The 27,645-nt window shown below is 35.5% G+C and overlaps 1 protein-coding gene across 1 annotated transcript; it reads right to left on the bottom strand.

Moving 5' to 3' along the window:
• Window positions 1-3,230: 3,230 nt before the first annotated feature.
• Window positions 3,231-26,702, bottom strand: LOC116266876 (cycloartenol synthase-like). Its single transcript, XM_031648320.2, has 14 exons — window positions 26,502-26,702; window positions 20,575-20,760; window positions 19,314-19,403; window positions 18,956-19,153; window positions 16,929-17,013; window positions 12,480-12,646; window positions 9,983-10,171; window positions 7,856-7,969; window positions 7,649-7,771; window positions 7,429-7,551; window positions 7,255-7,353; window positions 5,084-5,140; window positions 3,470-3,516; window positions 3,231-3,378 (listed from the first exon to the last, which is right to left on the bottom strand). Exons 1-14 carry the CDS (start codon window positions 26,700-26,702, stop codon window positions 3,231-3,233), a joined length of 1,827 nt encoding a protein of 608 aa, XP_031504180.2.
• Between the last annotated feature and the right edge of the window lie 943 nt (window positions 26,703-27,645).

Genomic DNA, 27,645 nt, shown 5'->3' with positions numbered 1-27,645 from the left:
AATGTTAGGTAAAACTACAAAACAATTAACATGTCTTTACATCAGTAGAACCACAACAGAAAACATGCTACAGATACACATAACTCTCATTAGATCAAATTTTAAACTTAAGTAGATAGGTCAATGGCACATACATAGTATAGAGGCATGGAGAACATAATATTATAACAATATACTGAGCTAAAAAACTATGTCCTAAACTGTAGATCCAGAGAATAAGGTTGTTCTTCAATTACCTATAAATGGATGATTGACATGCTTCCTGAACAATCAGCCATCAGAAAACAAAAACTTTACTTGGTCTGAAAAACAAATCATACCTGTCCAGCACTAAGTAGTGCAAGCATTGCCCAAGATGTATTGACAAAATGTGAGCGGTTTCCCGTCAGGTTTGTGTATTCCTTATTGAACATGCATCAATATTAAAAAATTTCTGTCATTAACTACTTAATTAATACCAGAGGAAGCACCCCTCCTTTGTTCAGTCATAAATAACAAAATTATAAATTATGACAAGTTGGGGACAAATAGAAATTTTTTGTCAAGGACCATTGAACTTAAAACAGGAAAAAGTACCCTTCCTTGTTCAGTTACAAAATTCTAAAATTATGAGAATTTCAAAACAATTTTCTCTGCTTTAGCTTTTACTTTCGCTTGAGATATAACATTATGAAGCCCCAATAGATCAAAATCCTTATGTTTGTAGAAATTCAATAAATATACATAGATACGAAGCTGCTTATTCCTTATTGTTTAATTTCTAAGAAGAATGATTATTCCTACATTAATGTTTAATGATAGGTTACAAGATTCATAAGATAAATCGTGTCTGCTGCGTATTTCTCATATTAGACATATTAAAGACAAGATAAATCATATGAAAAATCCCATTCCACATGTGAATTTAATTGAGTGATAGTGAAATGCATTTATGATATTTCCGCAATAGTCTTAATACTTGGTTAAATATTGATTAAGCACAATAGGCATCAAGGACAAATCTTACCATATTCTGACATGAAAGATAGCTTTCACCCCAACCTCCAGATTCTAGTTGTTTTGATAGCAAAAATTCGCATGCTTTACGGATTTCAGAGCAATTCTCATAGGTCATGCCACCAGCCACCAGCCCCTCAACCCCAAACCATGTGCCATATGTGAAACATACACCCCAGTAACTATACCTATTTCAGAATATACATTCCCATTGATTAGTGTTACATTTAAAAGGGCATTGTGAGAGGAGAAAGAACAATTAGGAACAGGAGACCTCAAGAATTGAAATATATCATCCAATTTAAGGAGGCATCATAATTGTTCAGGAGTCATAGGATAGTCTGCTCATATGGATTAGGCCATTCTATAATAAAAAAAAAAAGAAAGAAGAAAAAGAGAAAACTAGGACTACTCAATGGATGGGAAGAAAAATATTAATGCTAATGCACTAATGTTGTCATGTAGCTTTCTACTTTACTTTTCTTGTACAGGTCATTTCTCATGATAAATGTGATACATAATTTAAGTGACTAGCTAGAATTTGGAAAGTGGACATGAGTTTCCTTTTTTGAACTTAAAACGAGAGAAACTGTATGTAGGAACAACTGTTAGGTGGCATGTTCAAGCAAAATTAATACATATTCCTCAGATTAGATTGCTGAACATGGTTGTGCAGCCCTTTTGGACCATTTTTAATTCAACTATATGGACAGTTACAAAATGTCCAAAATTATAAAATTCAAAAGAACTTTGAACACGCAATGAGCACATTGAATTTTATTATGGTTTTTAGATTAATAGTTTCAGATTTTTGGTTCATACCGTCCGATCTAGATGTCCTGTTTTTCTTTTTCTCCAGCATTTTCAAATACTTTTATGTAACTATGCAGCAAGTTTTTTAGAAAAACACTTAAAAGTAACCAGTTTGATGGATGCTAAGTCTAAGGAGCCTATACATATAAATATATATACATATACATATATATAATACACATATACATATATTTACGCACACACACACACATATATATATATACACTATGTACCAACATTAGATTAGGGCATATTCAATAATTGGCATATTCATGACAGGGAAAGTAAAGATTTTATTGTTTCTTTGTATATTTTTAACAAAACATTGGAAAACCTATTTTTGCATAGATGTTTTCATTAAATTTTACATCTTGAGGCAGTGATTTGAAAGCAAATATGCAAAGAAACATAGTTTTAGTTGTGGTTGCCCATACATAATTTCAGTCAAGTATGTATGGCTAACTGATAGTTTGTCTTTAACCTAATCATTAGTTAAATGGGATTTGGAGCCTAATAGATTCCCTCTCTCTCTCTCTCTCTAACTCGTATATTCTTTTCTTTCTCTCGATTTCTTCTATTTTCTTCCCTCTTACTTTCCTAAATTTCTTTTCATTGATTTTCTCCTACTTTAACGTAAGTTGCAAGATAACTCTAGTACAGATATGAAATACTTAATACTGAGCATTGATTTTTCATTACTTTATTACTAGATCAAGTTCATTGATCTTTTACTATCAATAAACTCCTACTGAACTTATGCATCTATTACAACACCTAAATAGTGAAGTAGCTGCAGTTTGCCAATAATGCAAAAACAGATTCTTTGGCATTGCCAAAGGAACATCTAATATCTTTTTGAGCCAAAAATAATAAGTTTACCATTCTTTCCTCAAAAAAAAGCTACAAGTACACCTCACTTTTTTAATCATTTTTAAAGAACTAATAAGTTTTGAAAATACTTCTAAAATATGCTCTTATAGTTTTGATGATAAGTGACAACTACAACAAAGTTTTGTAGCACTCTTAAAACAATATTCCCCTCACTATTAGTTAGGATGTGATTAAAAAGGTTGACATGAAATAATAAAAAAAAATTGTACTGAAATATAAAAAAAAATAAACCATATTATGAGCCGGCTTTGGCCATTCCAATTTAGAAAAATAAACTAATGCTAATAAAGTTAAATTCGGCAAAATGAATGATGAGTGTACAAAAAAGTTAGGAACATCTATTATGATAATGAAAATTTTGGTGTTGATTATTGCGAAAAACTTATGATGGCAATAGTATATAGCAATAGCAGTTTAGTGGTTCTATTTTCACAATCAAAACAATGATATTCTAACTTCAGCACTCTATGTATATACTATATATCAGAAAAAACAAAGTTACTTAGAATGATGGAAGAGAGTAAACAAGCTCACCATGATCCATCAGGTAATTGCATCTTTTTAATGAAACTAAGAGACTTTGCGATACAAATCTCTATATCTTCCTTTCGATAGTCAGGATATACGCTTCTAAAAGCTACTAAGGCTTGAATGACAGATGATGTACATTCTGTGAATCTAAATGAACAAAGAAAAAGGACATTAGTGCATAATGAAGTATTGTCCAGTAACTTGTTGTTGATCAAACATAAGATGAGAAAGTACTCACGGATAATCAATCATCATAGCCGCAAAGAACTTAGATGGATTCATGATCTGAAAGTGACAATGAATTCATTTGGATTTAAAATGGGCAAAGAGTGTGATACCAAAGTTATCAAGCATTCTAGAAAAATCAACAGGTAATTGCAACTAACAATTGTAAGAACTTATCCACAATTATACAAGCTCTGAGCCCCTAATTCATATTTGTAAACAAGTAATAAAAAAATAACCATTTTTCACATGTTAACTTGTTATCCTATTGTATCACATTTCACATAGCAACAAGAAAGAAAAATAACACTTCCTTTTTCCCAATATTCATGGTTAAACCATTCATATTTCTTTCATTTATGGAAAAGTAGGCTGGTTGTGTGAGCAAATATTATGCACTAAGATATGGGATCAGTGTGATGCACAAATTCCCTTCCATCATGCTTTATGGTATACATGGAACATCATTTTTTAATAATATGAACACCATATGACCCTCCAAAACTAAATAACAACATTGATATTATATAAATGACTATTAGTGGACATTGTGCAATGCTTAGTGCAATTCAACGTAAATATATTGGCCCTTTCACAAGAACAAAGGATCTTGTGATCCCTACAATGCTCCCCTATTTCCTGGATAGCCATGATGTTATGTTGTTGAACTATCAAATTGGGTTCTTCTGAAATTGAATGATTACACCTTTCATTTATGCTTTGTATCTTGCACATTTTCGTTTCAGGTTTCTGTGGATTAGATCAATCAAACACTAAAATATACACCAGGAAAAATCAACCGTTGCTAAAAATGGTCTCTCTTGTGAAGAGGTTGTGTTATTCAACCTTATACACCCTTACTTATCAGTTTATACTTGGTATACAAAATTCCCGCAAAAGCTTAGCACCAAATAGATGCACATAGTGCAGCTGTTACCTAATTTTTCCAACTTCTTCCACTCAGTTGATTAAAGTGGTGTTCAGTTCTAGGAATTGAATGTTCCAAGCAATACCTAAGAGGTTCTTTGCTTTTATATTTGATTCCATGAGTTAGCATCAGTTATCAGCTAGGTCTTTACGTTGTGAATGGACGTAAATGCAAGTTGGATTACTCTCAGTGAAATAAAACCTCAATTAAACGCAAAATGTGTTGGTAATGTTCATGATATAATGTGCAAGATTGACTTACATAAGCAACATGTAAGAATGAAAATCAAAAGATTCTTCACAATATACAGCTCTATGAAGTCATAATATAATAGTGTTACTAAAGTGACCTCTTAAGCAGTTCATAGGTTTTTCATTGTTTCTGATACTTTTATTGCTCAACTTTTGTATCTATTTAAACAGTGAATTATCTATCATAAAGTGCATTGGTTTCATGGTAACATTCTCTATGGCTTCTTTGTGAAGCTACAGTTCTCGACTATAAACAGTTAGTGAGCTACAACATAATGCACCATTTCTATGCTATTTTTCCTCATCCCACCCACTTCAATGTTTCGAAAGATGCTCTAGTATGACATGAAAGAAATGAACTTGAAGCTACAACATGGGAATTTTGGTTTTTCAAAAATTTCCTTTATCTTCAAAAAAAGAAAAATTAATGCATAGACTAAGGATATACCTCCAACCATGCATATGATCTTGATAGCTCATAAGCCGCAAAGCCACCACATTTATTCTGTGAGAAACCATGCAAAGCAAATAGTATGGTAATCCACATAGTAGTACAATGAGATGAATCATTATTTTTCAAAGGCATAGCTGTCTAATAAAGTAGAGGTTGGATAACATAATTGGGCAGAATGGGATGTAAAAACTAAGATGTTCTGGAACTACATCCAATACTAATCGAGAACCACATGTATCTAAGAAATTATATGAATGTATTTTCCAGTCCCTCAAAGAATGGTTGTAGAAAGGAAAAAAGGTGGAAAGAGAATTAGGTGATAGAGTGAGGGAAAGAAAAAGTAAAAAAAAAAAGTCTCTGAAATGTGTGTGTCTATTATGTGTATATAATGCAAAAAAATTGTGTACATATAACAAATATGTAACTTTGGTATTTTCTTATTTTTTATGTATTTCTTCTTTTATATACATTTTGTACTTTTCTTTTTTCTTTTTTTATTTTTGTGTAACTATATCCTGGTCATTCTTGCCCATCAACCAGGAGTAAGCTACCCACTGGTGCAAGCCCAACAGCTTACTCAACCAATGAGCTGTATGCATTATGAGATTTTTCCTTACTTAGGTAACGTATTTGACAAGCATTTTAGCCCTCTAATAAAAGATTTATTTTATATGTTGTGTCTTAGCCTACATGTTTAAGTGTTAAACAATGTAATAATTTGTATATATTTATATGTACAGACATATGTATAGGCTAACAGTTGTACATTCATCTAGAATTGCTGCAAGAATCTCTTGTGACAAAGTTGACGTGATATAGGCCACCAACAAGTGCTCTCTTTTCTCTTAGTTAAGGAACTTTTGGTTCATAATGAACATCGTGGAACATTCAATATCATGTTCTTTACATGAGATGAATTTTGGGAAAACAGACACAAATCCATCTAGATGTCCAAAGAGACCCTAGCTCCATATAAAATGAGCTTTCCATCTCTTCTAAGTAAAAAAAAAAATCAAAGTCAATTTCTCAACTGAATAGGTTGAATTGGCTTTGGACGACCTGATTATAAACTATTTCATTCAGCACCCATTCCTGCTATGACCTAATGTGGCTAAGAAATATAATATAGTTGATTATTAGAAAATAAATTATTCTAACACAAGTTTCTTACCTGTTATTATTGTGCAGTTGAAATCACAAAACTATGGCAATTTGATTGTACTTACTCGATAGTTGTTATATTATAGATGTATTCAAACTTTTTATTGTTTAGTAACAAAAATACACTATACATACTTATGGCCTGACCCAAATGTGCCCCTGAGTCAACTCACTGACCAGTGACCTAGTCATCACCCAATTTGAGTCCGACTTGTGCGTTTGTCAACTATACCCGAAACAAAGGCTGACCAGAAGCTTGAACTCAATTAAGTGAGTCTTATGCCAATATTAAATTTAAAATTTCAAATGGATATTTGGATCAAAACAAACTTGATTAACCAGATTCTGATTCTTCTCCTTTCATGATGAAATAGTGTGTGACATCAACAAGATTTGACATCCCTTTCCAAGACACAAATATAGATTTTCTTATTGTGAATGAATCAGTTTGTATCAGAAGCAACTCTTTTAGCTCTTATCTCATAAGATAGCTACAAATATTTGAAAGATACTCATCCAAAAGAATTAGAAAATTTTTTCTTGTTTACTTTTTATTATGCATAAGAAACATTTTTTAAAATGAAAGAAGATAGCATAATCATTAACACACTATGAAAGGAAAATAGGAAATGTAAACTAGAGTGCTACACATAATCATGAACACACTATGAAAAGGAAAAACAAAAAATTGATTTGAATGGAGTACACCGATGCAACTTGCTAATCAATATAACCATGTGATAGAAGCAACAGCCAATGAAGACAATCATATAGCATGCCAATTAGAAACAAAATTGACCTACAAAGATAAAATAGGAAAGCTAAAACAACAACAAAATTGTCAAATCCATATAGTCTTGTGGCAACTTGATTTATGAGTTACTCCCTAGTATGCATTCTGCGGTTCATCCTTATCACAGATTCTGTAATTGAAACATGATACTGAAATTTGTTAACAATTTTCAATCAATGAAAAGTTAGATATGGTAAACTATTTAGCTTGCCTGTAGAGATAGGATCAAATCCACAGCATCATAAAATTTCTCTACTACCAGAGGTTCTCCTACCACATTTGATGGTAATTTTGCAAGTAAAAGAGCAGCCTGAAAATGAATTAAAAATTACAATTGAATATGGTCAAATTTAACATTTATCTTGGTGGCACTAAATTTTGACACCTTCAGTCCTTCGGCAGTGCAATCTGAGACTTGCCATCTACAGTCTGCTGTTGATAAAGTCCATGCACCTTTTGACGTGTGGCGATGCCATGAGCTAAAGTCACCAAAGCAATTGTCTTGAACCTTTAGGACAAGGACCAAATGCATTATTGAAATGCAAGGAACCACAAAGCTTGAAATGCCTAATCAGCAGCCTTTAATATAGGCTCAACAAGCAAACCTGTGAACATTTTATGAAGTCATGTGCTTTCCTAAGAGTCGTTTTACAATCTGAAACAAGTTCAGTTGCTAGTATTGATTGAATAGCCAAAGCAGCATCCCACAACTGGCATCCATTGGTACTCTGCCAATATATTATTTCAAACAAAAACAGTTATAGGAGCCCAAGTTAATATGATTGAACTAGTAGGCATTGTTTTTTTATCACCTTCATCTTCATTCCATCTTCTGCAACCCATAAATAATCTGGTATTCTTGAAAGATGCAACTTAAATGCTTCTGAATTTCGATCTTCAACCCAACAACAAAGCATATTTAGGGCCTATCATTTCAAACAACTTGTTAGCCATATAATTGTCTAAGAAGCTAATGGACCCAAAGTTTGATAGGTAATGGGAAAGCATTCAGAAAGGATCTTTCTCAGCATAGAAACAGCTTCTAAAATGTTATGTGTGTAACAGCCAATACGCACCAAATTGGCCCCACTAAGGCAATTAGATACATAATTTGCTACTTTTCTTGATGATTTGATTAATTTAAGCTAACTTTTACACTTTTACATGTACCAACATATCCACATGTAATATCACTAATATGGTTTGATTCCCTTTGCTATTTTACAAAAGAAATGAAAGAAAAATTTGTAAGCAAAAACTACATAACAAAAAAGATGGGAATATAAGTAAATCGGAGCTAAAACAACATAAAATAATCAAGAAAACTGTCACTTAAAGGTTCTAATAATCTCCACCAAATTTTCACACACAAGAAACTCTCAAATCAAATAAAGGCCGAATGTATTACTAAATGGAGAATCATTGCAATGCAGGCTCTAAGGCCACACCAAACATAGGAAATCAGTCCCTTTTTTATAATAAGAGACATAAAGATATAAAGAAAGCAGGCGGCCAGTGAGCAAGCTCCAATGCTAGTTTTTCTAGCCAATTTCTACGTCCGTTGATCAGTCGGCTGAAACAAAAAACAAAATATAGAAAAAAATAGAATCATACATAAAACAGAAAATAGAAAATCTATGTAAGAGACCTATGTGGTGTGCTTGTGTATATATGTTAAACAATAAAATATTGTGACATATATAGTATATAAAAATGCATATAGATGTACTTACAAGAATTATTACATGCGATTTAACATCCCTTCAAACTCATGGTGTGATCACTGAAGGTTTGTTAAGTATAAACTGAAATCTAGCTGAAGCAAGAGCCTTAGAGATGAAATTGAAAAATCATAATAAGACTTATACTAGACATGGGTTCCTAATATATCCGATCTAGTTGTACATTCTGGCAAGCAGTCTTAGAAGACAATGGCATATTCCTAATTTTTGTAAGTAAGGCTGTATGTATTTTTTCATGTAAAATGTTCTCTTTTAATGAAGGACTAGGGCATGCTTCCTATCATCTTTGTGGCTGCTGAGATTTCTCCTTTATATTTTCATCTTGGTTTTCATAGTGGATTAATTTTGAACATTAAAAACTGACATGGTATCAAAAAAGTGTTGATAGCGTGGATTCTGAAAGGGTGACCCAAGGGATCACTGCTTCTCTAGTTAAGTGGGTTAGATGATCTATTTATCTTTTCACCAATCTTCTTCCTTGTTTCCTTCATATTCATCATTTTCCTTCTGCTTTCTCCTTTGAAATTGTGTTTGTTGAATTCTAAAATATCTCCTCTTCAAATCTGAAAACAAGTTCTCCAATGTGAGTTCTAGAATAAAGCCTTCCTACCTTTGACACGATTTTCTGATTCTAAGACTTATGTTAGACGTCATTTTTTGGTTGTGCTTTTTCACATTCTTCATGACAGATGATTTCTAGTGACCTGAAGTCTTTTGTCACTGTCAGCTGCTGTGATGCCTTTAATTTTGAAGCATATGTTTTGGTTCTTTAAGGCAAGTTGTTCACAATTAAAACCATGTACAACTTGAGGAAGGCTGTTAATATAACATCGATTCAGATCTAGTGTGGATCTTGGGTGCAGACGTAACTTATTCTATATTCTGTATTATTGTATTCATTATTACTTGATAGGGGACCTAATCGTCCTTCATGGAGGTCTTTTACTTTATAATGCCAAGAGATAAGGTCATGGTGAGAGTTGGAATTTTGTGACTGTTTGTAGCCTCCATCTTTCTGCTCTCCCTTTGTTTTATATTCAAGAGAGATGTTGGTTTGAATCTTCATATTTCTAACAAAAACTACATCAATCAACATGGCTCTTGCATTTTATTTCTTTCACAGGTAATATAAGAAAGTCGTGTCTCCATAAAGCCACGTTCAAGGAATAGCAACAAGCATAACATATTTAAACAAACCTTGTTCACTGCACCAACGCAAACATAGTGAGTGTTTTCATCCTCATAGTGTATATGTTGCATCACTGTCTGTAAAGCCTTCTCTCTTAAGAGAGACCCAGGCCAATGCCTTAGGAATGGTTCCACAATCTTGTGAAGTGCTTCCCAAAGAACATCTTGTATGAGTGGATTCGGGTAGTACTGATCCTCCTACAGCAAAAATATGAGTATTAAGTAAAAAACAAAGAGTCAGATAGAAAATACAAGTTATAAATGCTGGGGTTCAAACCAATGAAATGAAAATATGCAGAAATGCTGATAGATATTGCATGCCCAAAGGCAGGTTGTTCATGGTTTAAGACCATGTACAACTTAAGGGACAAAGAGGTTTGGAAAGGCACATGTATATACGTGTCTTTCTGCTTTGGATCTTGATCCGATCTAGATTGACAAGCTTGTTGTTTTATTATTTACTCTTGTATTTTTTAAGTCCTTTAAATTCACATCTTCATGATTAATATGATTAGAATGCATAGAACCCTTGAGCTTGCTATTATACTGCTGAAGAAATCCCCTTTCTCTCTTGTATTCCCTTCTTCCTCGTGTTGCGGATGAGCAAACCCAGACATCAAGCTTGCAATTTCTTAATTGTCACAGATCTGAAGCAAACATATTTATCACATCATATTTTAAACCTGATAATTTATGGCCATTTTTCCTTTTGCAGAGATCTAGAGTAGACGTATATATTACATCATATTTGAACCAAATATGTCTCACATGTCAAATATGACCCAGATATATGCATATATCATGTTTGTACTTGTCTTTTTTTCATGTCGTTGCACTACCCATTATTTGTTTTCTCTCAATGTACCCTCATTCATCATTTCTTGACATAGATGTGAATGGTTCTCCTCCATGTTTCCCTCCAATTTTCTCTATCAATTATTTTCTAAAAAAACAACAGTTCAACCATCCTTGGAAAAACAAATTATTGCCTTTATAATAGTTATAATTTGTCGGCTATTTTGATTTGTCAATTAAAATGCCAACTGAGTTCATCACATGGGAAGACACAGTTGACAATGGTTCAATAAATTACACATGTCCATAATCCAAAATGATGTATTACGAATGAAGCAGGATCAAGCAATTATTGTTTAATTAACTCCTCACACGAGGTGCTTGTTAGAGTGCCAAACATCAGCTAAAAAGTTATAGATAATCCTACTACTATTTGTTCACAAATGTCCAAGTTATGAATGATGTAACTCAAGGGAGAACTCCACAATTGGAAACAAGGTTCCTTAACTGTCATGGAGTTGCCTCTTAGATTTCCTTGGCATGGGAACACTATTTCTGATAAAGATAAATTCCAAAAAACACTTGCTAGTTTGTGTGAATATGTTGTTCTTTCCACCACAATGTTGCAGATTTGACCATCTTTATGACAATAGTAATAAAATTAAAAATGACATTTTGTTCGCAAGAAATATAATAGTTTAGAAACCTATAAATAGAGGTACAAGCACATGTGCACAGACATATATAAAGATATCCAGGGTGTTTGCCCTTTCCAATTATAGTGACATTTAAGGAGGTGTATGTTCTTTCCAATGCATTGAAGTTTTTTCTTATAAATCTAATGCCTTATATGAATGAAGATTATCCGAGACTGTAATATTGAAAAAAGAAATTATGAAAATATGATGTACGGGTTGGTTTTTATCAGCCAACATATTTAAGCTGTTGATGTCTTGATTATTTAGAACCCAATCTGTACTTTGAAGTTTCAAAATTTGTTTTTCAAATGCTATAGTTTGGGCACTTCTTGTTTACCCATTTGGCACCTGGGTTCACAAAAACAACTTCAGAGCACTGAAGAAGCTAAGTGACACACACTAGACAAAATATCTGTAGATGTGTCACCAAATATAATGCAAATGATGTGATTTGTTCTAAAGTTGATTTTGATGACTTAAATGAACTTAGGATATCCAAAATTATAGGATTCACTAAAAATACCATGAAGGTTTTGTTATACTTTACGAGCTAACAATCTCAAGATGGTTAATGAACTCATTTCCCAAATCAATGTATAGATTAGAATTTGACAAATTTTCCTCTTTTCTAAATTGTAGATTTTTGAATGCTCAAGTCCATCAATACAGCTTAACTTATCAAAAACAGCTTCAGGTTGATGGAAATGCCAAATGACTATATACATACATAAATACATACGTATATGTGTATACATATTATATGTATATATGCATGTATAAACATACACACACACTTACATACATATATATGTACATATGTGTGTATATATATAAATTCGATGCAGAAAATCATTAATCAAAAAATACACTTAGAAAAAAGCTAGCTAAAATGAGCCAGAGGTAAAGAATGGCATTATAAGTCCTGAAGCAGGGCACTCATGCTATTTGGTTCAGCAAACAACCCTCCTGTTAAGAATGCATTAGTGAGTAATGGTCAATATGCATTCACCAACCTTTGCACATAAACTTCGTGCTTTATTCCAATCTACTTGATCATATGGTAGAGGAAGAAGCTCTTTCCGCAGTTCTAAGACTGTTTCTGTGATAGGCCCAACAAATCTATTTCCATACAAGTAGCTCATGGGTGTGTAGACCACGCGACAGTGACACCACAATTTTCCTGCATGAACAAACATATAAAAAAATAATCACTAGAGAAATCCTCATGTCAATTGTGTTTCCATTGTAGGATGTGCATCCAATGGCGTTTTTTCTTCTTTATTATCAGATTATTTTCTTTTTCCAAAACTGATTCTAAGCTTGTTCATCAGTTCCTTTTTCTTTTTTTCTGCTAGCTTGAAATGCTTATAATAGGATGGAACATCCTATTTTTTTCTTTCTATTTTTTTATTTTTTTATCAATGTATGTTTGTTACAATAAAATAATACAAGCAAAAGAAGCCTTTTTTTTTAAAAAAGAATAATTAGCCTTCAGGCCATGTGGATCCACCACGGATGACCGATTTTTTGTGAAACAATAATAGAAAAATTTGAAAATAATCAAAATTTGGTGGATACATGGTAATCTCATCCTTTCCAAAAAGTTGTTTTCCTCCTTTTTGTTCACGCTTTCCCTCTAGCCCTGTTTGAAGCCAGATATGGAAATCTGTGCATGCATGAAGGGCCACATGCTTTTATTATTCTTTTCCCTAACACATTTGGGCCATCCTAGAAACGAACTAGATACCTCATGTGTTAGGTGAATCACTGCAAGCTACTATTCCAACATTTGGGATAAAATCAAGTGAGTTCTGTATGGTTGTGGTAGTGAGTAATAGGCATACGTGATAAGAGAGGTAATGTAGTGTGTGATTGACATTCCTCCACAAAACTTGATGAGTAAAACTTTTCCCAAAAATTTTATTGAAACATGCTTTCAAAAATATTTGTGAATTAATTATAAAGTTTATTGATAATTTGATCTCACATGTTAACGAACGGTGACTAGTTGCAGCCATCATCCATCTGGCTTTCAGCCGTCTCAGTTCTTATATTTCTGGTTACCAACTTCCTTGCATTGGACATGAGTCCATCTAATTAAAAAAAAAAAAAGAATCCAAACATGGACTTTCAATTTTGCAGAGACATGTGCTTCTTGATAACTAGTCAAATGAGTGTGGTCATTGCGTCCTCCTTTCTGTTTAGAAATCCCTCTCCCGAATTACAACTAAGCCTGGGGCAGGTACCCTGGCTTGATTGGCTTGGACGAGGACCATGGCAAAATGCCATGGCCCAAGGCATGATCCGGTTCCCCCTCCAAGTAAGATGGTTGAGGACCGTGGGCAAATTCAGACCTGATAACATCATAGATTTTTCGAATGATGTCAGCTCCCCTGGGAGATAACTCTGTGTGCGTTGAGTATTTCCCAAAATTACCTATAATCAATGGATAGAATTTCAAAAGACAAATTAGTTATTTTAGAGGGGTTCATAAAGATTATGTTACTTCAGCTAGAGAAATAAAATTATTATTTGCAGCCTACTTTGTTATCCCTAGACTTATGCACTAAAAATTATATGAGCGAAAATTAATATTGGCTGTCAAAGGATTACAGGTAACTCTCTCAAGGATACCTCATACCATCTGATTTGTATTGATATAGAAAGTAAGGAGGAATAATTTGTCAAAGGCTAGAAAGTTATGCAAGTTCTTTGATATCCTTCGCAAGGAATTGAAGGGTTGCTAGCTCAAGCAGAAATCAAACTTGTGGTCAGTCCATTCCGTGGTTGGTTTTGATATGCAATGTTACAAACTAGACCGGATATCGAAATAAGAAAAACTAATGAAACGATGTTATATGCTAATAGATAATGGGTTAAGTTGATTTAATGTGTTGCCTTGGGCTGCACAAACCCTCTACTGAGAAGAGCAGATATCATATGCCAGGTGAAAGGAATTATTTAACAATATGAAAACTGTTAAGGTATATTTCAAGTTTTATTCTAGAACAGGGTGCTATTAAGCTGAGGATAAAAAAGTCAAATGTGCCCAAATATGGTGCTCTAGGTATCAATTACGACATGAGCAAGTTAAGTTCCTTGGGTTCACATGCAAATATGGTGTCTTTTATTGCCTAACAAAAGTAGACCCTGGGTTAGGAAAAACCAAAGAATATTTCCAAAATCTAGAGCTACCTTGGTCTAGCAATTTTGGAGAACTAAAGTGATAACTCAAGAATGCTTGGGTGGAATTCCATATGGATTGATGTCCTCCTAATGCTGCATGGCATACCTATGACCAGCTAAAGCGTATGAAGGCACTAAGATGAAAATTTCAACCCTAATAGAAGCAAGGTGAAGACAAAGTAACAAGCATTTGTGTGCCCGTGTTAGATAGACAAAGTAACAACCCTAAAACTCTCTCTCTCTCTCTCTAGCGGAACATCCCCTCCAGCCCACTGAGAAAGAGAGAGAATGGAGAGGAAAGAATTAAAAGCAAAGGGGAATCTACCTATTTAGCCATTCATCCGGTAGCAACTGATAAGGAGGAGATCTGAATCCTCTTTGCCCAGGCATCATTCTCCTTGAGGTTCAACTATCTTCTCTACAAACTTTTTATAATAATACCATAAGTTTGATTGTTGGTGTTTTGATGGATGGTGTTAGGACCTATACAAATATGCATGGTGTTGCATGGATACTTCTTAAATCTAAAATATCAGTGGTAGGCCCTGTTAGACACTAACACCAACATGCTCCTTTGATTCTTTAGTTTTAAAAGGTGAAGCTTCGTATGTGTGTCCACTCGCTCTCTTTCTTTTCTCTCCTTTTTTCTTTTTCCACTCTTCTTTCTCTCTCTCTAACTCTTTATTTTTCTTTTTCTCTTTCTTTTTCCCTCCATTTTCTCTTCTATCATTCTTCCTCCTTTCAATCAAGAAACACATGAATTTCTCTCTCTCTCTCTGGTAAAAATATTTTAAAAATAGTAAAGGACTGTTCTTTTTCTAAAGGATAACCAGGGTTTTCATTTAAAAATGAAAACATTGGTCATCATAAAAAAGGGAATATGTCCTGGTCATCCTTTTGAAAAGGCGATTAAATGTCCTCCCTTTTTAAAAAAATGACAAAAGAACAAAGGCAGTGTGTGTATGTATCTTTATTTATTCATGTCCAAGTGTCTAATTCTTTAGGGCTCAAAGTGTCCGACAGCCATGGCCATGTCTGACACTAACACTGGTGTTTGTGTCCATGCAATTTTGTGCGCGTGTGTGTATATATATACACACATTGTATAGGTTTATATACACTTTTTTATATGCATATTAGATAGATATATAATGGATATAGATTTATCATCATTCGTAAGTTTTGTACTATTTATTTTTTTCAAACTTTGAAGGTCAATTTGAAATCTCGACCTTGGTTCAAGTGGCCCAACAACTCCAAATATACGTGTTGGAGAATCTGTAAAAATAAAGGCATTTCTACAATATTCAAAATTTTATGCTTCCTCAGCAATTTTGGTGAAATGCATAATTAACCTTTTATTCCTTTTGTTGTGCTTTTATGTGCTTATTGTGAAGAACCATTATCGACTTTGTGAGTTTATAATTTTTTAGTATTGTAGAGATTGTTGTTGCGTGGTTTTAGTCCTGTTCGTCATGAATCTTTATTTGGTAATAAACTCTATGGAAATATTTCCATAAAAGAAAATAAAATAGTGACGATACTTCAAAAGGTTGAGAGACTTAAAAAAAATACGCAACAAAAGGAGCGCCAATATTGTAACCAGAAACCACACAATTTTATAATGCTCATAATAACATAAACAACTTTCGTAAAACTAGGAGAAGTAATGCAGATGGTATAACTAGAACATGTGCCTATTGTAGTTCGCAAAGGCATTCTATTAAAGTAGACACAAAAAGGATAAATATGAATAATTACTTAAGCTTATGGGTGAACAACAGCCTTAGCTATAGAGAAAAATAACTATGCAATTTTACACGGTTACTACTATTAATCTCGGTTACTACTATTAATCTTGAACACAAACAAATATACTGACTCTACACTATTTTTGTTCCATGTTACCCTGGAATGTTGTCTGACACTGTGCTACCTGCTCCTTCCCTTATGCTCATGTTGGTGCAAGTTTGGACTTTTGTGATATTACTATGGGGAAACCAATTCACAATGTCACACCTCAAAAAAGTTGAGCAATTATCAATAGTTGGTACCGATCAAATGAGGCTCTAGTTTTTACAAGAACCGAATTTCAGTTTTGGGAATGAGGAAAACTATCTTTTTGGGAGATATCTTCTTGTGCAGTAGTGTGTGCAAGGAATGCTATTCAAAGATCAACATCCATTGCTCAACTGTAATGACAACTAGCTACCGGGGAAAAAATGGTTTATATCTTCAATAACCAAGTGAAATTACCAATAACAATTGACCATTACCTGGATGAATAGGAAGGAAGGTAGGAAGAAGCCATATCTCAGGGGGCAATGGGTTGTTGCCAGACCAATCGTATAATCCAAGCACCTATATTAGTTAATCAAGAAATATTAACTTGATTCAGTCCGTCATTTTCTAAAAATACATACTTTTGTGAATAGAAAAATGCATTATATGTTACGTACTCAGTTTTTGCAGAAGTTCATATTCTAAAAATATAGACTACTGAACGAAGTTTGTGCAGCATGTACCATTACAAATGCAGAATTCATAAAGGAAATTCCGAAATGCACTTTAAACTACCGATGAAGATTAAAAGCAAATATAAAACATTTATATTGTTGAAAACACACCTAAATTTTTGCACCATTGATTAACAAAAGACATTTTGATTCATTTAACCTTGGTTCCTCATCTTCAAGATCAACTAATGATGTTTGAACCTTACAGCCTTTTATGATCTCAGTTCTGTTTTTTTTTTTTTTCTCCTTATCTTCAACTATGCAGCTGCCAAGCAATTCAATGAGCGAAAGACTAGCCTCAGTTATCCTCTCAATCAAATGTCCAGTATTTGCAGCATGTGTTCTTCTTTCTCATAAAATCTTGACCATATGACAGTTTATTCTTGTAGGTTGTTTTTGTTGTGCTACTTAATGCAAAGCTATGTCACATAGGTGCAGTGCAGGCTGCCTGTGTTGTTGCGGTATGCGTCCGGTTCCAAAAAAAAAAATGTGGGTGCGGCTGTAGCGAGGGCATACATATATAATCTGGTATATAAGTAACTAAAGTTTGATGGTTTATTGCCTTTTTAATTTTTTATCAAGGTTATGTTAAGCTCATTCAAATTTCAAATAAACTAATAAAAGGATGAGAGGCACGATCGTCCACCTTAATGGAGAGCAGCCAACAACCTTAATCATCCTTTACAAAGGATGAGCAAGCCTATAATCTTCATTAAAAAAATTAAAATGTAGACGAATAAAATATGATGTCCTTTAAAAAAGGATGTCAAGTTTCTCGTCCTTTGAAAAGAAAACTCTCTCTTAAAAGGGAGGGGAAAAAAGAGGTAAAAGAGAGAAAACAGGGGCAAGAGAGACAGAAGATGGGAGAGAAAAAAAGAAAAAAACAAGAGAAAACAAGAGAGAGTGCGGTCTGCAGCAGCCAGCAAACCAAGTCGGTTGCCATGTCAAGGTGTGGATTCACCCGCACCTGTATCGATGCTGGTGCAGCACCATTTTTGACATGTCCTTGTGACTTAGATGCAATCTTGACATAGACATACAGTTCACTTTTTCTATTATCCAATAAAAGAGAGAGGGGGGGTGAAAACTTATATGCATCTTTAACAACATCAGGACCTTGAGTTTGTTTTGATGTTGCCATAGTTAACGTGTATTCTAAAAACTTTCCCATTTTAGGAGTGAGTCTTTACATGATTCAATGGATTATCTTTCCATGGAATGACCTCTTACAGGATCATAGTTATGTAGTTCAAATATCATCATTTTGAGTAAGTAAGAAAAAAATCAAGGGACTGAATAATTGGTGTTTTCTCAATTAATATAGCAACCAACAATATTGAAGACACTATGGTGAATTTATCAACATTAGAAAAAGTGCAGCTTCTGGTGAATGGTGACGTACACATGCAAGTTTCCTGCCATCATCATGGATTAGCTTACCTCAAAACAGAAGTTATAATTCTTCAAAAATTATCTCACACTTTTGCAAGGATTTAGAACCTAAGCTATGAGCTACTCTACACCCAAGTGGTACGCATGCATTCATCCACTATATGTAAAATGTATTGTACTACTTTCTGTTTTCCACGACATTATGACATAAGAAATGCATCATCTATCATGCATGTCTATACTTAATGTTTTGGATTGTAGCCAAATTGCTCATGGGAAGATATGGGCACATTTGAAAAAAAAACACAAGCATCTTAATTCACAATATAAAACAAGATATGTTATGATATTGAAAGCCACAAATGTGCACAAAAGCAATTAGAGGTCTACCATACCGAAAGCCACATCTTTCCCCATGATGGTATGAAAATCACACCACCTCGATCAAGGATCCATTTTCGTGCTTTCTCCAATGGACATGATTCCTTTCCTTCAAGTCTCTCCCCAAGCAATCTTAAAGTGACATAGTTTAATCCTGTACTGAACATCCTACTAGGACCTTCGATATGAAATCCCCAGCCTCCATCTTCATTCTAAAACCATAATATCCACAATAGTGCAACTCCCTCAAAACTTTTTTAACATCTCAGAAAAAATATCCAAGTTCGGCAACAACAAAGAATAGTGAAGAGAAAAAAGGAGAGATAGAGCAATAAAAGAAAACAATGAGAAATGTGTAATGTTCATCCTTGCCTGATGATTATATAGATAGTTACACATCTCTTGTATATGCACTGAAGATAGAACATTATGCAACGCTCCAGTAATATATAGAGCAATTACCTGCAATACAACATGCAATAATGTTGATAATTCCCGCCCACTTATTTTCTATTGAAAGTATAGAAGATGGAAACGCAGTCCAATTGTTTGGATTGTTATGTCCATCCAGTTAACTGAGTACGAAAAAAAAAAAGAACACCACTTAGATCTCCCCCTCTTGAAACTGAATAGTTCTAAGGAAGAATTACAAACAGCACATGACATTGCATGGTTTCTCAAACACATGCCTAACATTTTTTAAAAAATCATGTTTTCAGGCAAATTTCAAAGAGGTAGTTTTCAGAAACACAACAACCATGTCCTGAAGAAGATACCCACCCCTCACTAGGGCTTTGCCCACACCTTCTCCTTCCTCACCCTTCCGTAATCATGGTGGAAGATGGATGGATGAATGGAATAAGCAGATTTAGAGGAAGGATGAATGAAGTATTTTCACCTAACTCAAAAGGAAGAAAGGAAAACCTAAAGAGGGAGAGGGAGGGAGAATGTAAACAAAGTGAAATCCAACGGAAGTTGGCAAGGATGCAGGGTGTTTCATAAGTTCAATAAGAAAGGGGAGAAGTTCACAAAAGAAACCGGAGGAAAATTTTAGTGGAAATGTTATATTGTAATTTCTTATTCAATTAAAAGAAACTCTCTTTTTTGTACACATTTTAACTCAAGCGGTAAACTAAAATTTTTAAAATGTTAGTTGTGTATTTGTGCAGACATTAAATATTAGACATGCTGACGGTGAATAACAGCTGAACATATATGCAGAGGACAATTAAAAATGACTCTATATTTAATAGACATCAAATCTGAACTGTCCGAATTGTAATTGGATGGTCCAATCTCTCTCCCCCCCCCCCCACCCTTCTCCTTTTACCCTTCTTCCTCCGGCGTTTCTCCCCTGCCATCACTGGTGGGCCCACCGTCGCTGCAGTAGGTGGTGCTACCTGGTATATATATATATATATATATATATAGTGAGATCCAAAGCATCCAAATGGTCAGAGAAATCCACGTTTCATATTGTGTGTGTACATATATAAGAAAATTATATGTTGTGGTATGTTAGTAACAAATTTTTAAATTTTAACCATCTGACAACTATTTGACACACGATGACATTGACTTTTCCTACATAAGAGATTGAAAAAAAAAAAAAAAAAGAAAACTAGAAACTTACCAATCCAGGCATACAAAACAATGTACCAGCAAAATCACTAGGCCAATGGCCATCATGTGCTTGTAAAGTTGAGTAGAATTGAAGAGCCCTTCGCAAAGTCTGTGTCACAGCCTCCACTGAAGGATCTTCACCATCTTTAACGAACACACGAGGGATGGACAAGTCACATGGATTTTCTCTTGCAAACTGCATTAGTTTAAAAGGACCAGGGGTGTTAGTGTGGGTTTCCATAATAGCTAATTAGGAAACTAATTATGTTTATCACTGGGTTCATAGACAAGCAACCACATGACTACTAGAAGTGAAACTGGATTAATGTATGATTTTCTAAAAGTTGTAGAATATATTGCATGCAAAATTAAATTCAATTTAGCCTCCATACTAATCAAATGAAAATTCAACCAATCTTTCCAATAAGTAAAAAAAAAAAAAGAAGAAGAAAAGTGACCAACAAGTACACAACCAAGACTGGCAGATGCTTGATTGCCAATGACTCCAGCATACTACATATTGCAAGAAATCATGTTCACAAAATAGAAATGTTTTGGTTAATTGTCTAATGTTCTGAATTTGTTGATCCAAACCTGAATCAGCTTCCAACAAAAATAAAATAACTTTGACATATGTACACTAAAAACAACAGTTCAAAGATTACATTTTTTTTTGTGTGTTCAAGTTAAAGCCTTCCGATCTTGTATTGCCAGGAATAAGAACCAAAATCTTTTTATTGTTAAGAAAAAAAAGGTTCATAAGAATCAGTTGTTAAATCAGTCCCTTGAAAATCTTTTTAATATGAACAAAAAATATCACGTCGTTATTTTGATATATAGAGAAACAAAGTTATTTAAACATAATTAATCACACATAATATTATAGAAAACTAGTGAAAATAAATGAGCTTACAAATTTGGTCCTTTTTATGCAAAATGATTGTTTTTCTATTAATGATTACCTGAGCGTTTTTTTTCAAGAATACAAAAAGGTTAGGTGTGCTTATTATTATTAATCAATTCCTTAAATGTATTTCTGAATTTTTTCTAAAAAAGGTTATAAAATAAAAGTGTGTAATTAATTAATTGATATAACATAAAAACCGTTTAATTAACTGCTTCTACAAAGCGTGTTATGACAGAAAACAGAAATCTTTAAACTCTAGAAATTTTTTTTAAAAAAAGTGAATTATGATTTATGAATTATGCGTAAAGCATGGGGGATTGCTATATGTAGGGATGTCAATTGTCAACAGATCAGATTTGGATCAGATACATCTTTAATCATATCCACTTTTTCAGATATTCATGTATTCGGAATCAAATTCAGATTCGAATCCAGATAAAACAAAGTCATATCCGAATCCAAATCCAAAATCCGATTTTACCATCCAAATCTGATTCGAATCTGATATTTATATTTATATTTGAATCCGAATCCAAATTTTGAACTGGATTTTGCCAATTTTCAAGCAGTAGATACATGATATTTGTTTAAAAATGAATCTGATCCAAATCTATATTTGAATCTGATCCGATATTTATGTAAATCCAAATCCGATCCGATTTCTTAGTCGGATATTAAATTTTCATCCAAATCCGGATACTTTGACATCCCTAGCGATATGGTTATACAAAAGACGGATTGGAACCTTATGTCCCACAAGATTAGGTATCAGACTAGCCGAGAAGATCCTACATTTTTTTTAAGAAAAAAAAACCGAATTATAGTTTCAAAAATTAGACAAAGACCAAAATATCATTTTCCAAATAAAATTAAAAAAAATTGAGAGAATACTTGGCTCTGCCCCTAATACCTAAAAAGCGGATCTATTTCATGTCGTTGAATGAGAGTACTTGCACGTCCACCTTATTTGAAAATGTAATTACAATTCAAATGCTCTCACAAGTGATAGGTTGAAACAGACTAACAGAGTTGGGATTTTGAACACTGTTATTTTCTCTTTAGAATGTTAAGGGAGGAGCGGATCGAGTCGAAGACCGATTGCATCCACATAAGTTGAAAAATTATGTCGATTTAGATCATCATATTGGGCATTTTCCGTATAGCAGGAACTTTGCAGCTTTTGGTTTTGGTCTCTCTTCCGAACCAAATTAGACGCGAATCCGCCCAGTTCGGCCAAACCAACCTTTATCGAGGAAAATTTGTGCAGTAGATGCACTTATTCGGATTTTGACAACTTTCACTCTCCGACGTCTTCTCTATTATTTAATTATTGCTGCTATTCTTTGTCCTTTCCAGTTGATTAAACCTTCAATACGAATATTTTCCTTAATATTAAAATTCTTTTCACTTATCTTTTGCTTCTGATCTTCACCAATGTCACCAGGGTGCGGCTGGATTGGACTCGCACCCGCGTCGTTGGATTGGACTCGCACCCACGCCTACGCGGGTGCGGATTCGGGCTTGATGCGCACCCAAACCGCATCGGATGAGGAGCACTATTTTGGGAAAAGGGAGAGGGAGAGCAAGGAGGAAAAGAGGCGAGGAAGAGAGGTGAGGACCCGAGGAAAGGGGGAAACGGATGGGAGAGGAAGAAACAGAGGTGAGGACGGGAGGAAAGGGGAAACGGATGGGAGAGGGAGGAAGAGAGGTGAGGACGGGAAGAAAGGGAGAAACAGATGGGAGAGGGAGGAAGAGAGGTGAGGACGGGAAGAAAGGGGGAAACGGATAAGAGAGGGAGGAAGAGAAGCAAATCGCCACCGCGCTGCACCGCCGCCGCCACTACTCCTTCCTCCACCTTCTTTTCTCTGTGTCGATGTCACCTATATGGAGAGATTGAGAGGGCAACCAAGAGGAAGATAGAGGAAGATGAGGAAGAGGAAGACGAGCAAGGGGAACCGGTCGGGCGATTGATAGAGTTTGGGTTTGGATTTGGATTTTGATCCAATTTGACTTATCCAAAACCAAAATTGTTATAGGAATAGCCTCGTTCCTTATTGAACAATGGAGCGCTTTGCCTCGTTCCACCGACCCCGAACCTAATCTTGTTATTAAGAAAGAAATGGGAAAAATTGTTAATTTTGATTTTCATATTTAATAATTTTATGATTTAAAGATAATTTTGTCATATATATTATTATTATAAATTAATAATATTAATAAATAGTCTTCCTCCACCACCGCACCCAAATTTTTTGAGATGTGCAGCGCCGGCACCCGCACCCGCACCCCGCACTCTGGTGACATAGATCTTCACTTGAACAATATTCGTTAAACAATTCTAAGAGCATAAACAAACAATTATGATTACTAATCAAATTCTGTACAGTTGCGATTAAAATGATTCCACTCACCTAGCCCGGTAAAGGTAAGTGCTGAATTTGCAGGAGTTGTGATACTTGCTTCTCTTTCTCTCTCTTTCTCTCTCTCTCTCTCATGTGTTTGTAAAAATAAAGAAACTTAGATACTGTATACAATTAGGATTATCTTACAACGCAGTGATAAATTATCTTTAGTTAATATACCTAGTTCAATGGGCCTCTTGCTCTCTATTTGGTGAAATTGGGTTTTTCTTTTTGGATGATATCTTGCTACTCATTCTTGTACTTTGAGTAAATGAAAGGAGAATGCCACTGTCCGATTGAGAGATGATTTCTACTGCACCCATCTCTTCAATTGGTGTGGTGCTATGTCACCCATCTCTTCAATTTCGTTTTGAATTTTACGCTGCATTGTCAAGCATTGCAAGATTAATGCATAGAATCTGAGACTCGATGGGTACTCAGCCTAACTCGGGCCCAAAAATAAGCACCACGCCAGCTTGATGATAAGACATTTTCCAGACAAGCCGGCCCGGCAGCAGGGCCGGGCAGGGCCCGGGCCGGGTAGGCCGGCCCGGCGGCGGCCCGATCGGCCATACTACGGGCTCTCTTCCCATCTCACTCCCCCTTCCCCCTTCCCCCCGTTCCCGTCTCCCTCCCCCTTCCCCCTTGCCCGACAACGACCCCCTTGCCTGACAATGATGGCCAGGAAGAAGGCAACGACGGACGAGAAGCGGAACCGGAGGCCCAGGGAGAGGCCGAGGAAGCGGACAAGGCAGGGAATTAACCTGAAGCAAGACGAGGCGGCGGCTCTGCTCTCCTCCGTCGCCAACAGCATCGTCTCCGTCTCTACCTGCTGCGGCCCTGCCCTCCCAGACGGCCTCTCTGTACTCCGCTCTAGCGTCGTCCTCGTCGCCCACCTCCATTCCCTCTTCTCCTTACCCGATCCCCTCTCAGTCCCGCGCCTCCCTCTCCCTCTCCCTGCTCCGATTCCCCTCCTTCCTCCTCCTCTCCCTTCCGGTCTCCCTCCTCCTCTCCCTCTCCCTCTCCCTTACCGTCTCTCTCCCTCTCCCTCTCTGCTCTCCCTGCTCCTCTCCCTCTCCTTCCTCCTCCTCTCCCTTCCGGTCTCCCTCTCAGTCTCCAATCTCCAGTCTCCCTCTCTGCTCTCCCCCTCCTTCCTCCTCCTCTCCCTTCCGCTCTCTCTCTCAGTCTCCAATCTCCATTCCCGTCTCCCTCCTCCTCTCCCTCTCAGCTCCCTCCTCTCCCTTCCCCTCTCCGTTCTCCCTCCTTGCAGGCGGGCCGGGCCGGGCCTAATTTTTGGTGGCCAGGCCCGGCCCGCAATATTATTGGGCCGGGCCTGGGCCGGCCCTTACCGGGTCGGGCCGGCCCAGCCCGGCCCGATACCCACCCCTATCGAGTATTATGCACATGTCAAGTTGACTTGTTCGTGGAAAGAACTTACAAGTTAATCACCAAAAAATGAATTCCATAATTTTTTTACAGTGTCATATATTAGACAAAACAATATGTCCAAAGGCAAACCCCACCTAATAATGCAGCTAGTGTGTAGCAGAAGGCATTAAATGAAAAACGAATCACTTGGTAGCCAAATTGAAGGTGCCCATTTGCATATTTCTGGCCTCTGCAGACCGACCTTGATTATGGAATTGAAGGTACCCATTTACTTTCAAGGGGTCATTTGGAAACAACAGAATTTTTATTGTTGCACAGATCTATGAAATACTTTTTAAATGTATCTAATGAATTTAATTGCACAGATCTATGAAATACTTTTTAAAGTATCTAATGAATTTAATTAATTTGTATGTTGGATACATAAAACGGCAAAATAAATATTACTGTTTCCAAACAGTCCCCAAGTTTCACATTGCTGGACAGGACATGTTAGTCGCAGCAGCTTGAGTTTTCTCCAGAAAGTCTTTCCAGCTCACAGAAAAAAGAGAAAAATATATAAACGTATCTTCGTAGCCAATCTTCATCCCATCACTTTGTCAAACACGGGTTGAATTGAGCACACCCATGAAAATTGCGGTCAAGTTTATGTTATCCTGGAAAATTGGAAGGTCATTCCTGGTTTTTAAGGTCAGGTTTATGTTATGCTGGATATTGGAAGGTCATTCCTGGTTTTTTAAATTTTGGAAAGGGTTGGGGTGGCTGCCTTATGTGCATCCAAAAAAGGTCATCAATACTGAAACACAGCAAGAGTCGCATCGAGGCATCTAGAGCAAGCCCTTTATCTTAAGAAGACAAAGAGTTGGGTGGGTGCTTGACTCCCTATCAGATGTGGATCTCCCCCAGTCACTTGACATTCTGGTCCTTAAAACTATTTATATGTGAGATTCGAAGGTAAAATTGCACAAAAGTTCTGAAAAATGTCCATTATGTTCGCTTGGATGACTGACGGAAGCAACAACAGAAGGTGGTGATTGAAGCCTTCTTAGGCCAAGTACTAGTTAGAAGATTGACTGCTTTACTCTAAAATGAAAGAACTAGGAAAACTAAAGAGAAGGTCAACATATAGAAAGAATGCATGGTTCGTCTTACAGGTAGCCAGCTAGGAGGAAAAAATCCACACATGCATGCTTGATATATATAGGAAGATGATGAAATTATCGTTCCATGCATCCTCACCTGCATTCTCATGATGAGATCGGAGCTGTGCTTCTTCTCAAACCTATGTCTGGTGAAATTTGCCCGCGTCTCTTCGATCGCCTTTCGATCTTCCTCCGACCCGAAATCAGGATCAAACTCCCACACATCCCTCCCTACGTGATTGTTGGCCGTCCTCAGCCATGCATCTCCAACTCCCTCCCCCACCTTTAGCCTCCACATCCCTGTGTGTGTGTGTGAGAGAGAGAGAGAGGAACAAGGACGGACCAAAATGTGCTAAGAGAACTCTCAACTCCACCTACAAGAGAGACTGCCACAAGGGGGATTTTAAAAGAAAAGTTTTACAAAAGCACACCAAAATAAATGGGCATATATCAAGAATAGGTTCATGTACTAATTTTTTTTTAACTACTCAATATCTCAAAGCTATGGCTATGCCAGCAAATTTTGGTTAACAAACACTATTTTAGAAAATCTCATTCTTGAAGAGACCCTTAGAGATTAGAACTATCATGTGAGTGTTTCAAGAACCTACCTCAATTTTGGTTAAGTGTAACATGAAACTACCTTAATTTTGGTGCACAAAGTTTATTTTCTAACAACTCTAAATCTTTCTCTCACTGAGGTTAGGAAGAACCCTTTTGATGTATGTCGAGAAAACCAAAATGTCCCCGTTGCAGTAAAACTCTCTCGAAGCTTGTTATATACGCTACCTCCATGTATGTAATTTCATGCGTCATTTTAAGTATGAGAAAAAAATGTTCATGATTAACACAAAAATGAGCTTGATGTAGGGATAAAAGTGAAAATAGCAAAAATAAGATTCAATAAATGTAATTTTTGTGAGTCCGTATATGCATATCGTTATGACTAATATACTCCTTTAAGCAGTTAAAAAACGTGTTCATTTTTTTTTGTCCTTCTAATAGCGCTATCTCATTATCTCATAATATACAACATCAAGTAGTAAAGAAACTATTCTAACAGCACCATCTCATTATCTCATAATATACAACATCAAGCAGTAAAAAAACTATTTATGATTTTGTTCCACTTATAACTTTGTCTCACTATCTCATAATATACTCCTTTAAGCAGTAAGAAAGCGTTTTAACTTTTTGTCTCTCTTAGAACACTTACACATTGTTCTCAATACCAAACAACC

This window comes from Nymphaea colorata, chromosome 13, assembly GCF_008831285.2.
Source record: "Nymphaea colorata isolate Beijing-Zhang1983 chromosome 13, ASM883128v2, whole genome shotgun sequence".
In the NCBI taxonomy this organism is placed as follows: Eukaryota; Viridiplantae; Streptophyta; class Magnoliopsida; order Nymphaeales; family Nymphaeaceae; genus Nymphaea; species Nymphaea colorata.
The sequence above is the reverse complement of the archived record's forward strand: the minus strand, read 5'-3'. Positions and strand labels throughout refer to the sequence as shown.

Bases quoted from the DNA above. Each gene is read 5' to 3' on its own strand.
- LOC116266876 (XM_031648320.2), bottom strand. From the start codon at position 26,702: ATGTGGAGGCTAAAGGTGGGGGAGGGAGTTGGAGATGCATGGCTGAGG. The intron at 17,014-18,955 runs GTATGGTAGACC...TAACTAATATAG, and splicing joins GGGGAAAGATGTGGCTTTCG to GTGCTTGGATTATACGATTG. The intron at 7,970-9,982 runs GTTTGTTTAAAT...TTGAAATGATAG, and splicing joins GCGTTGGTGCAGTGAACAAG to GCCCTAAATATGCTTTGTTG.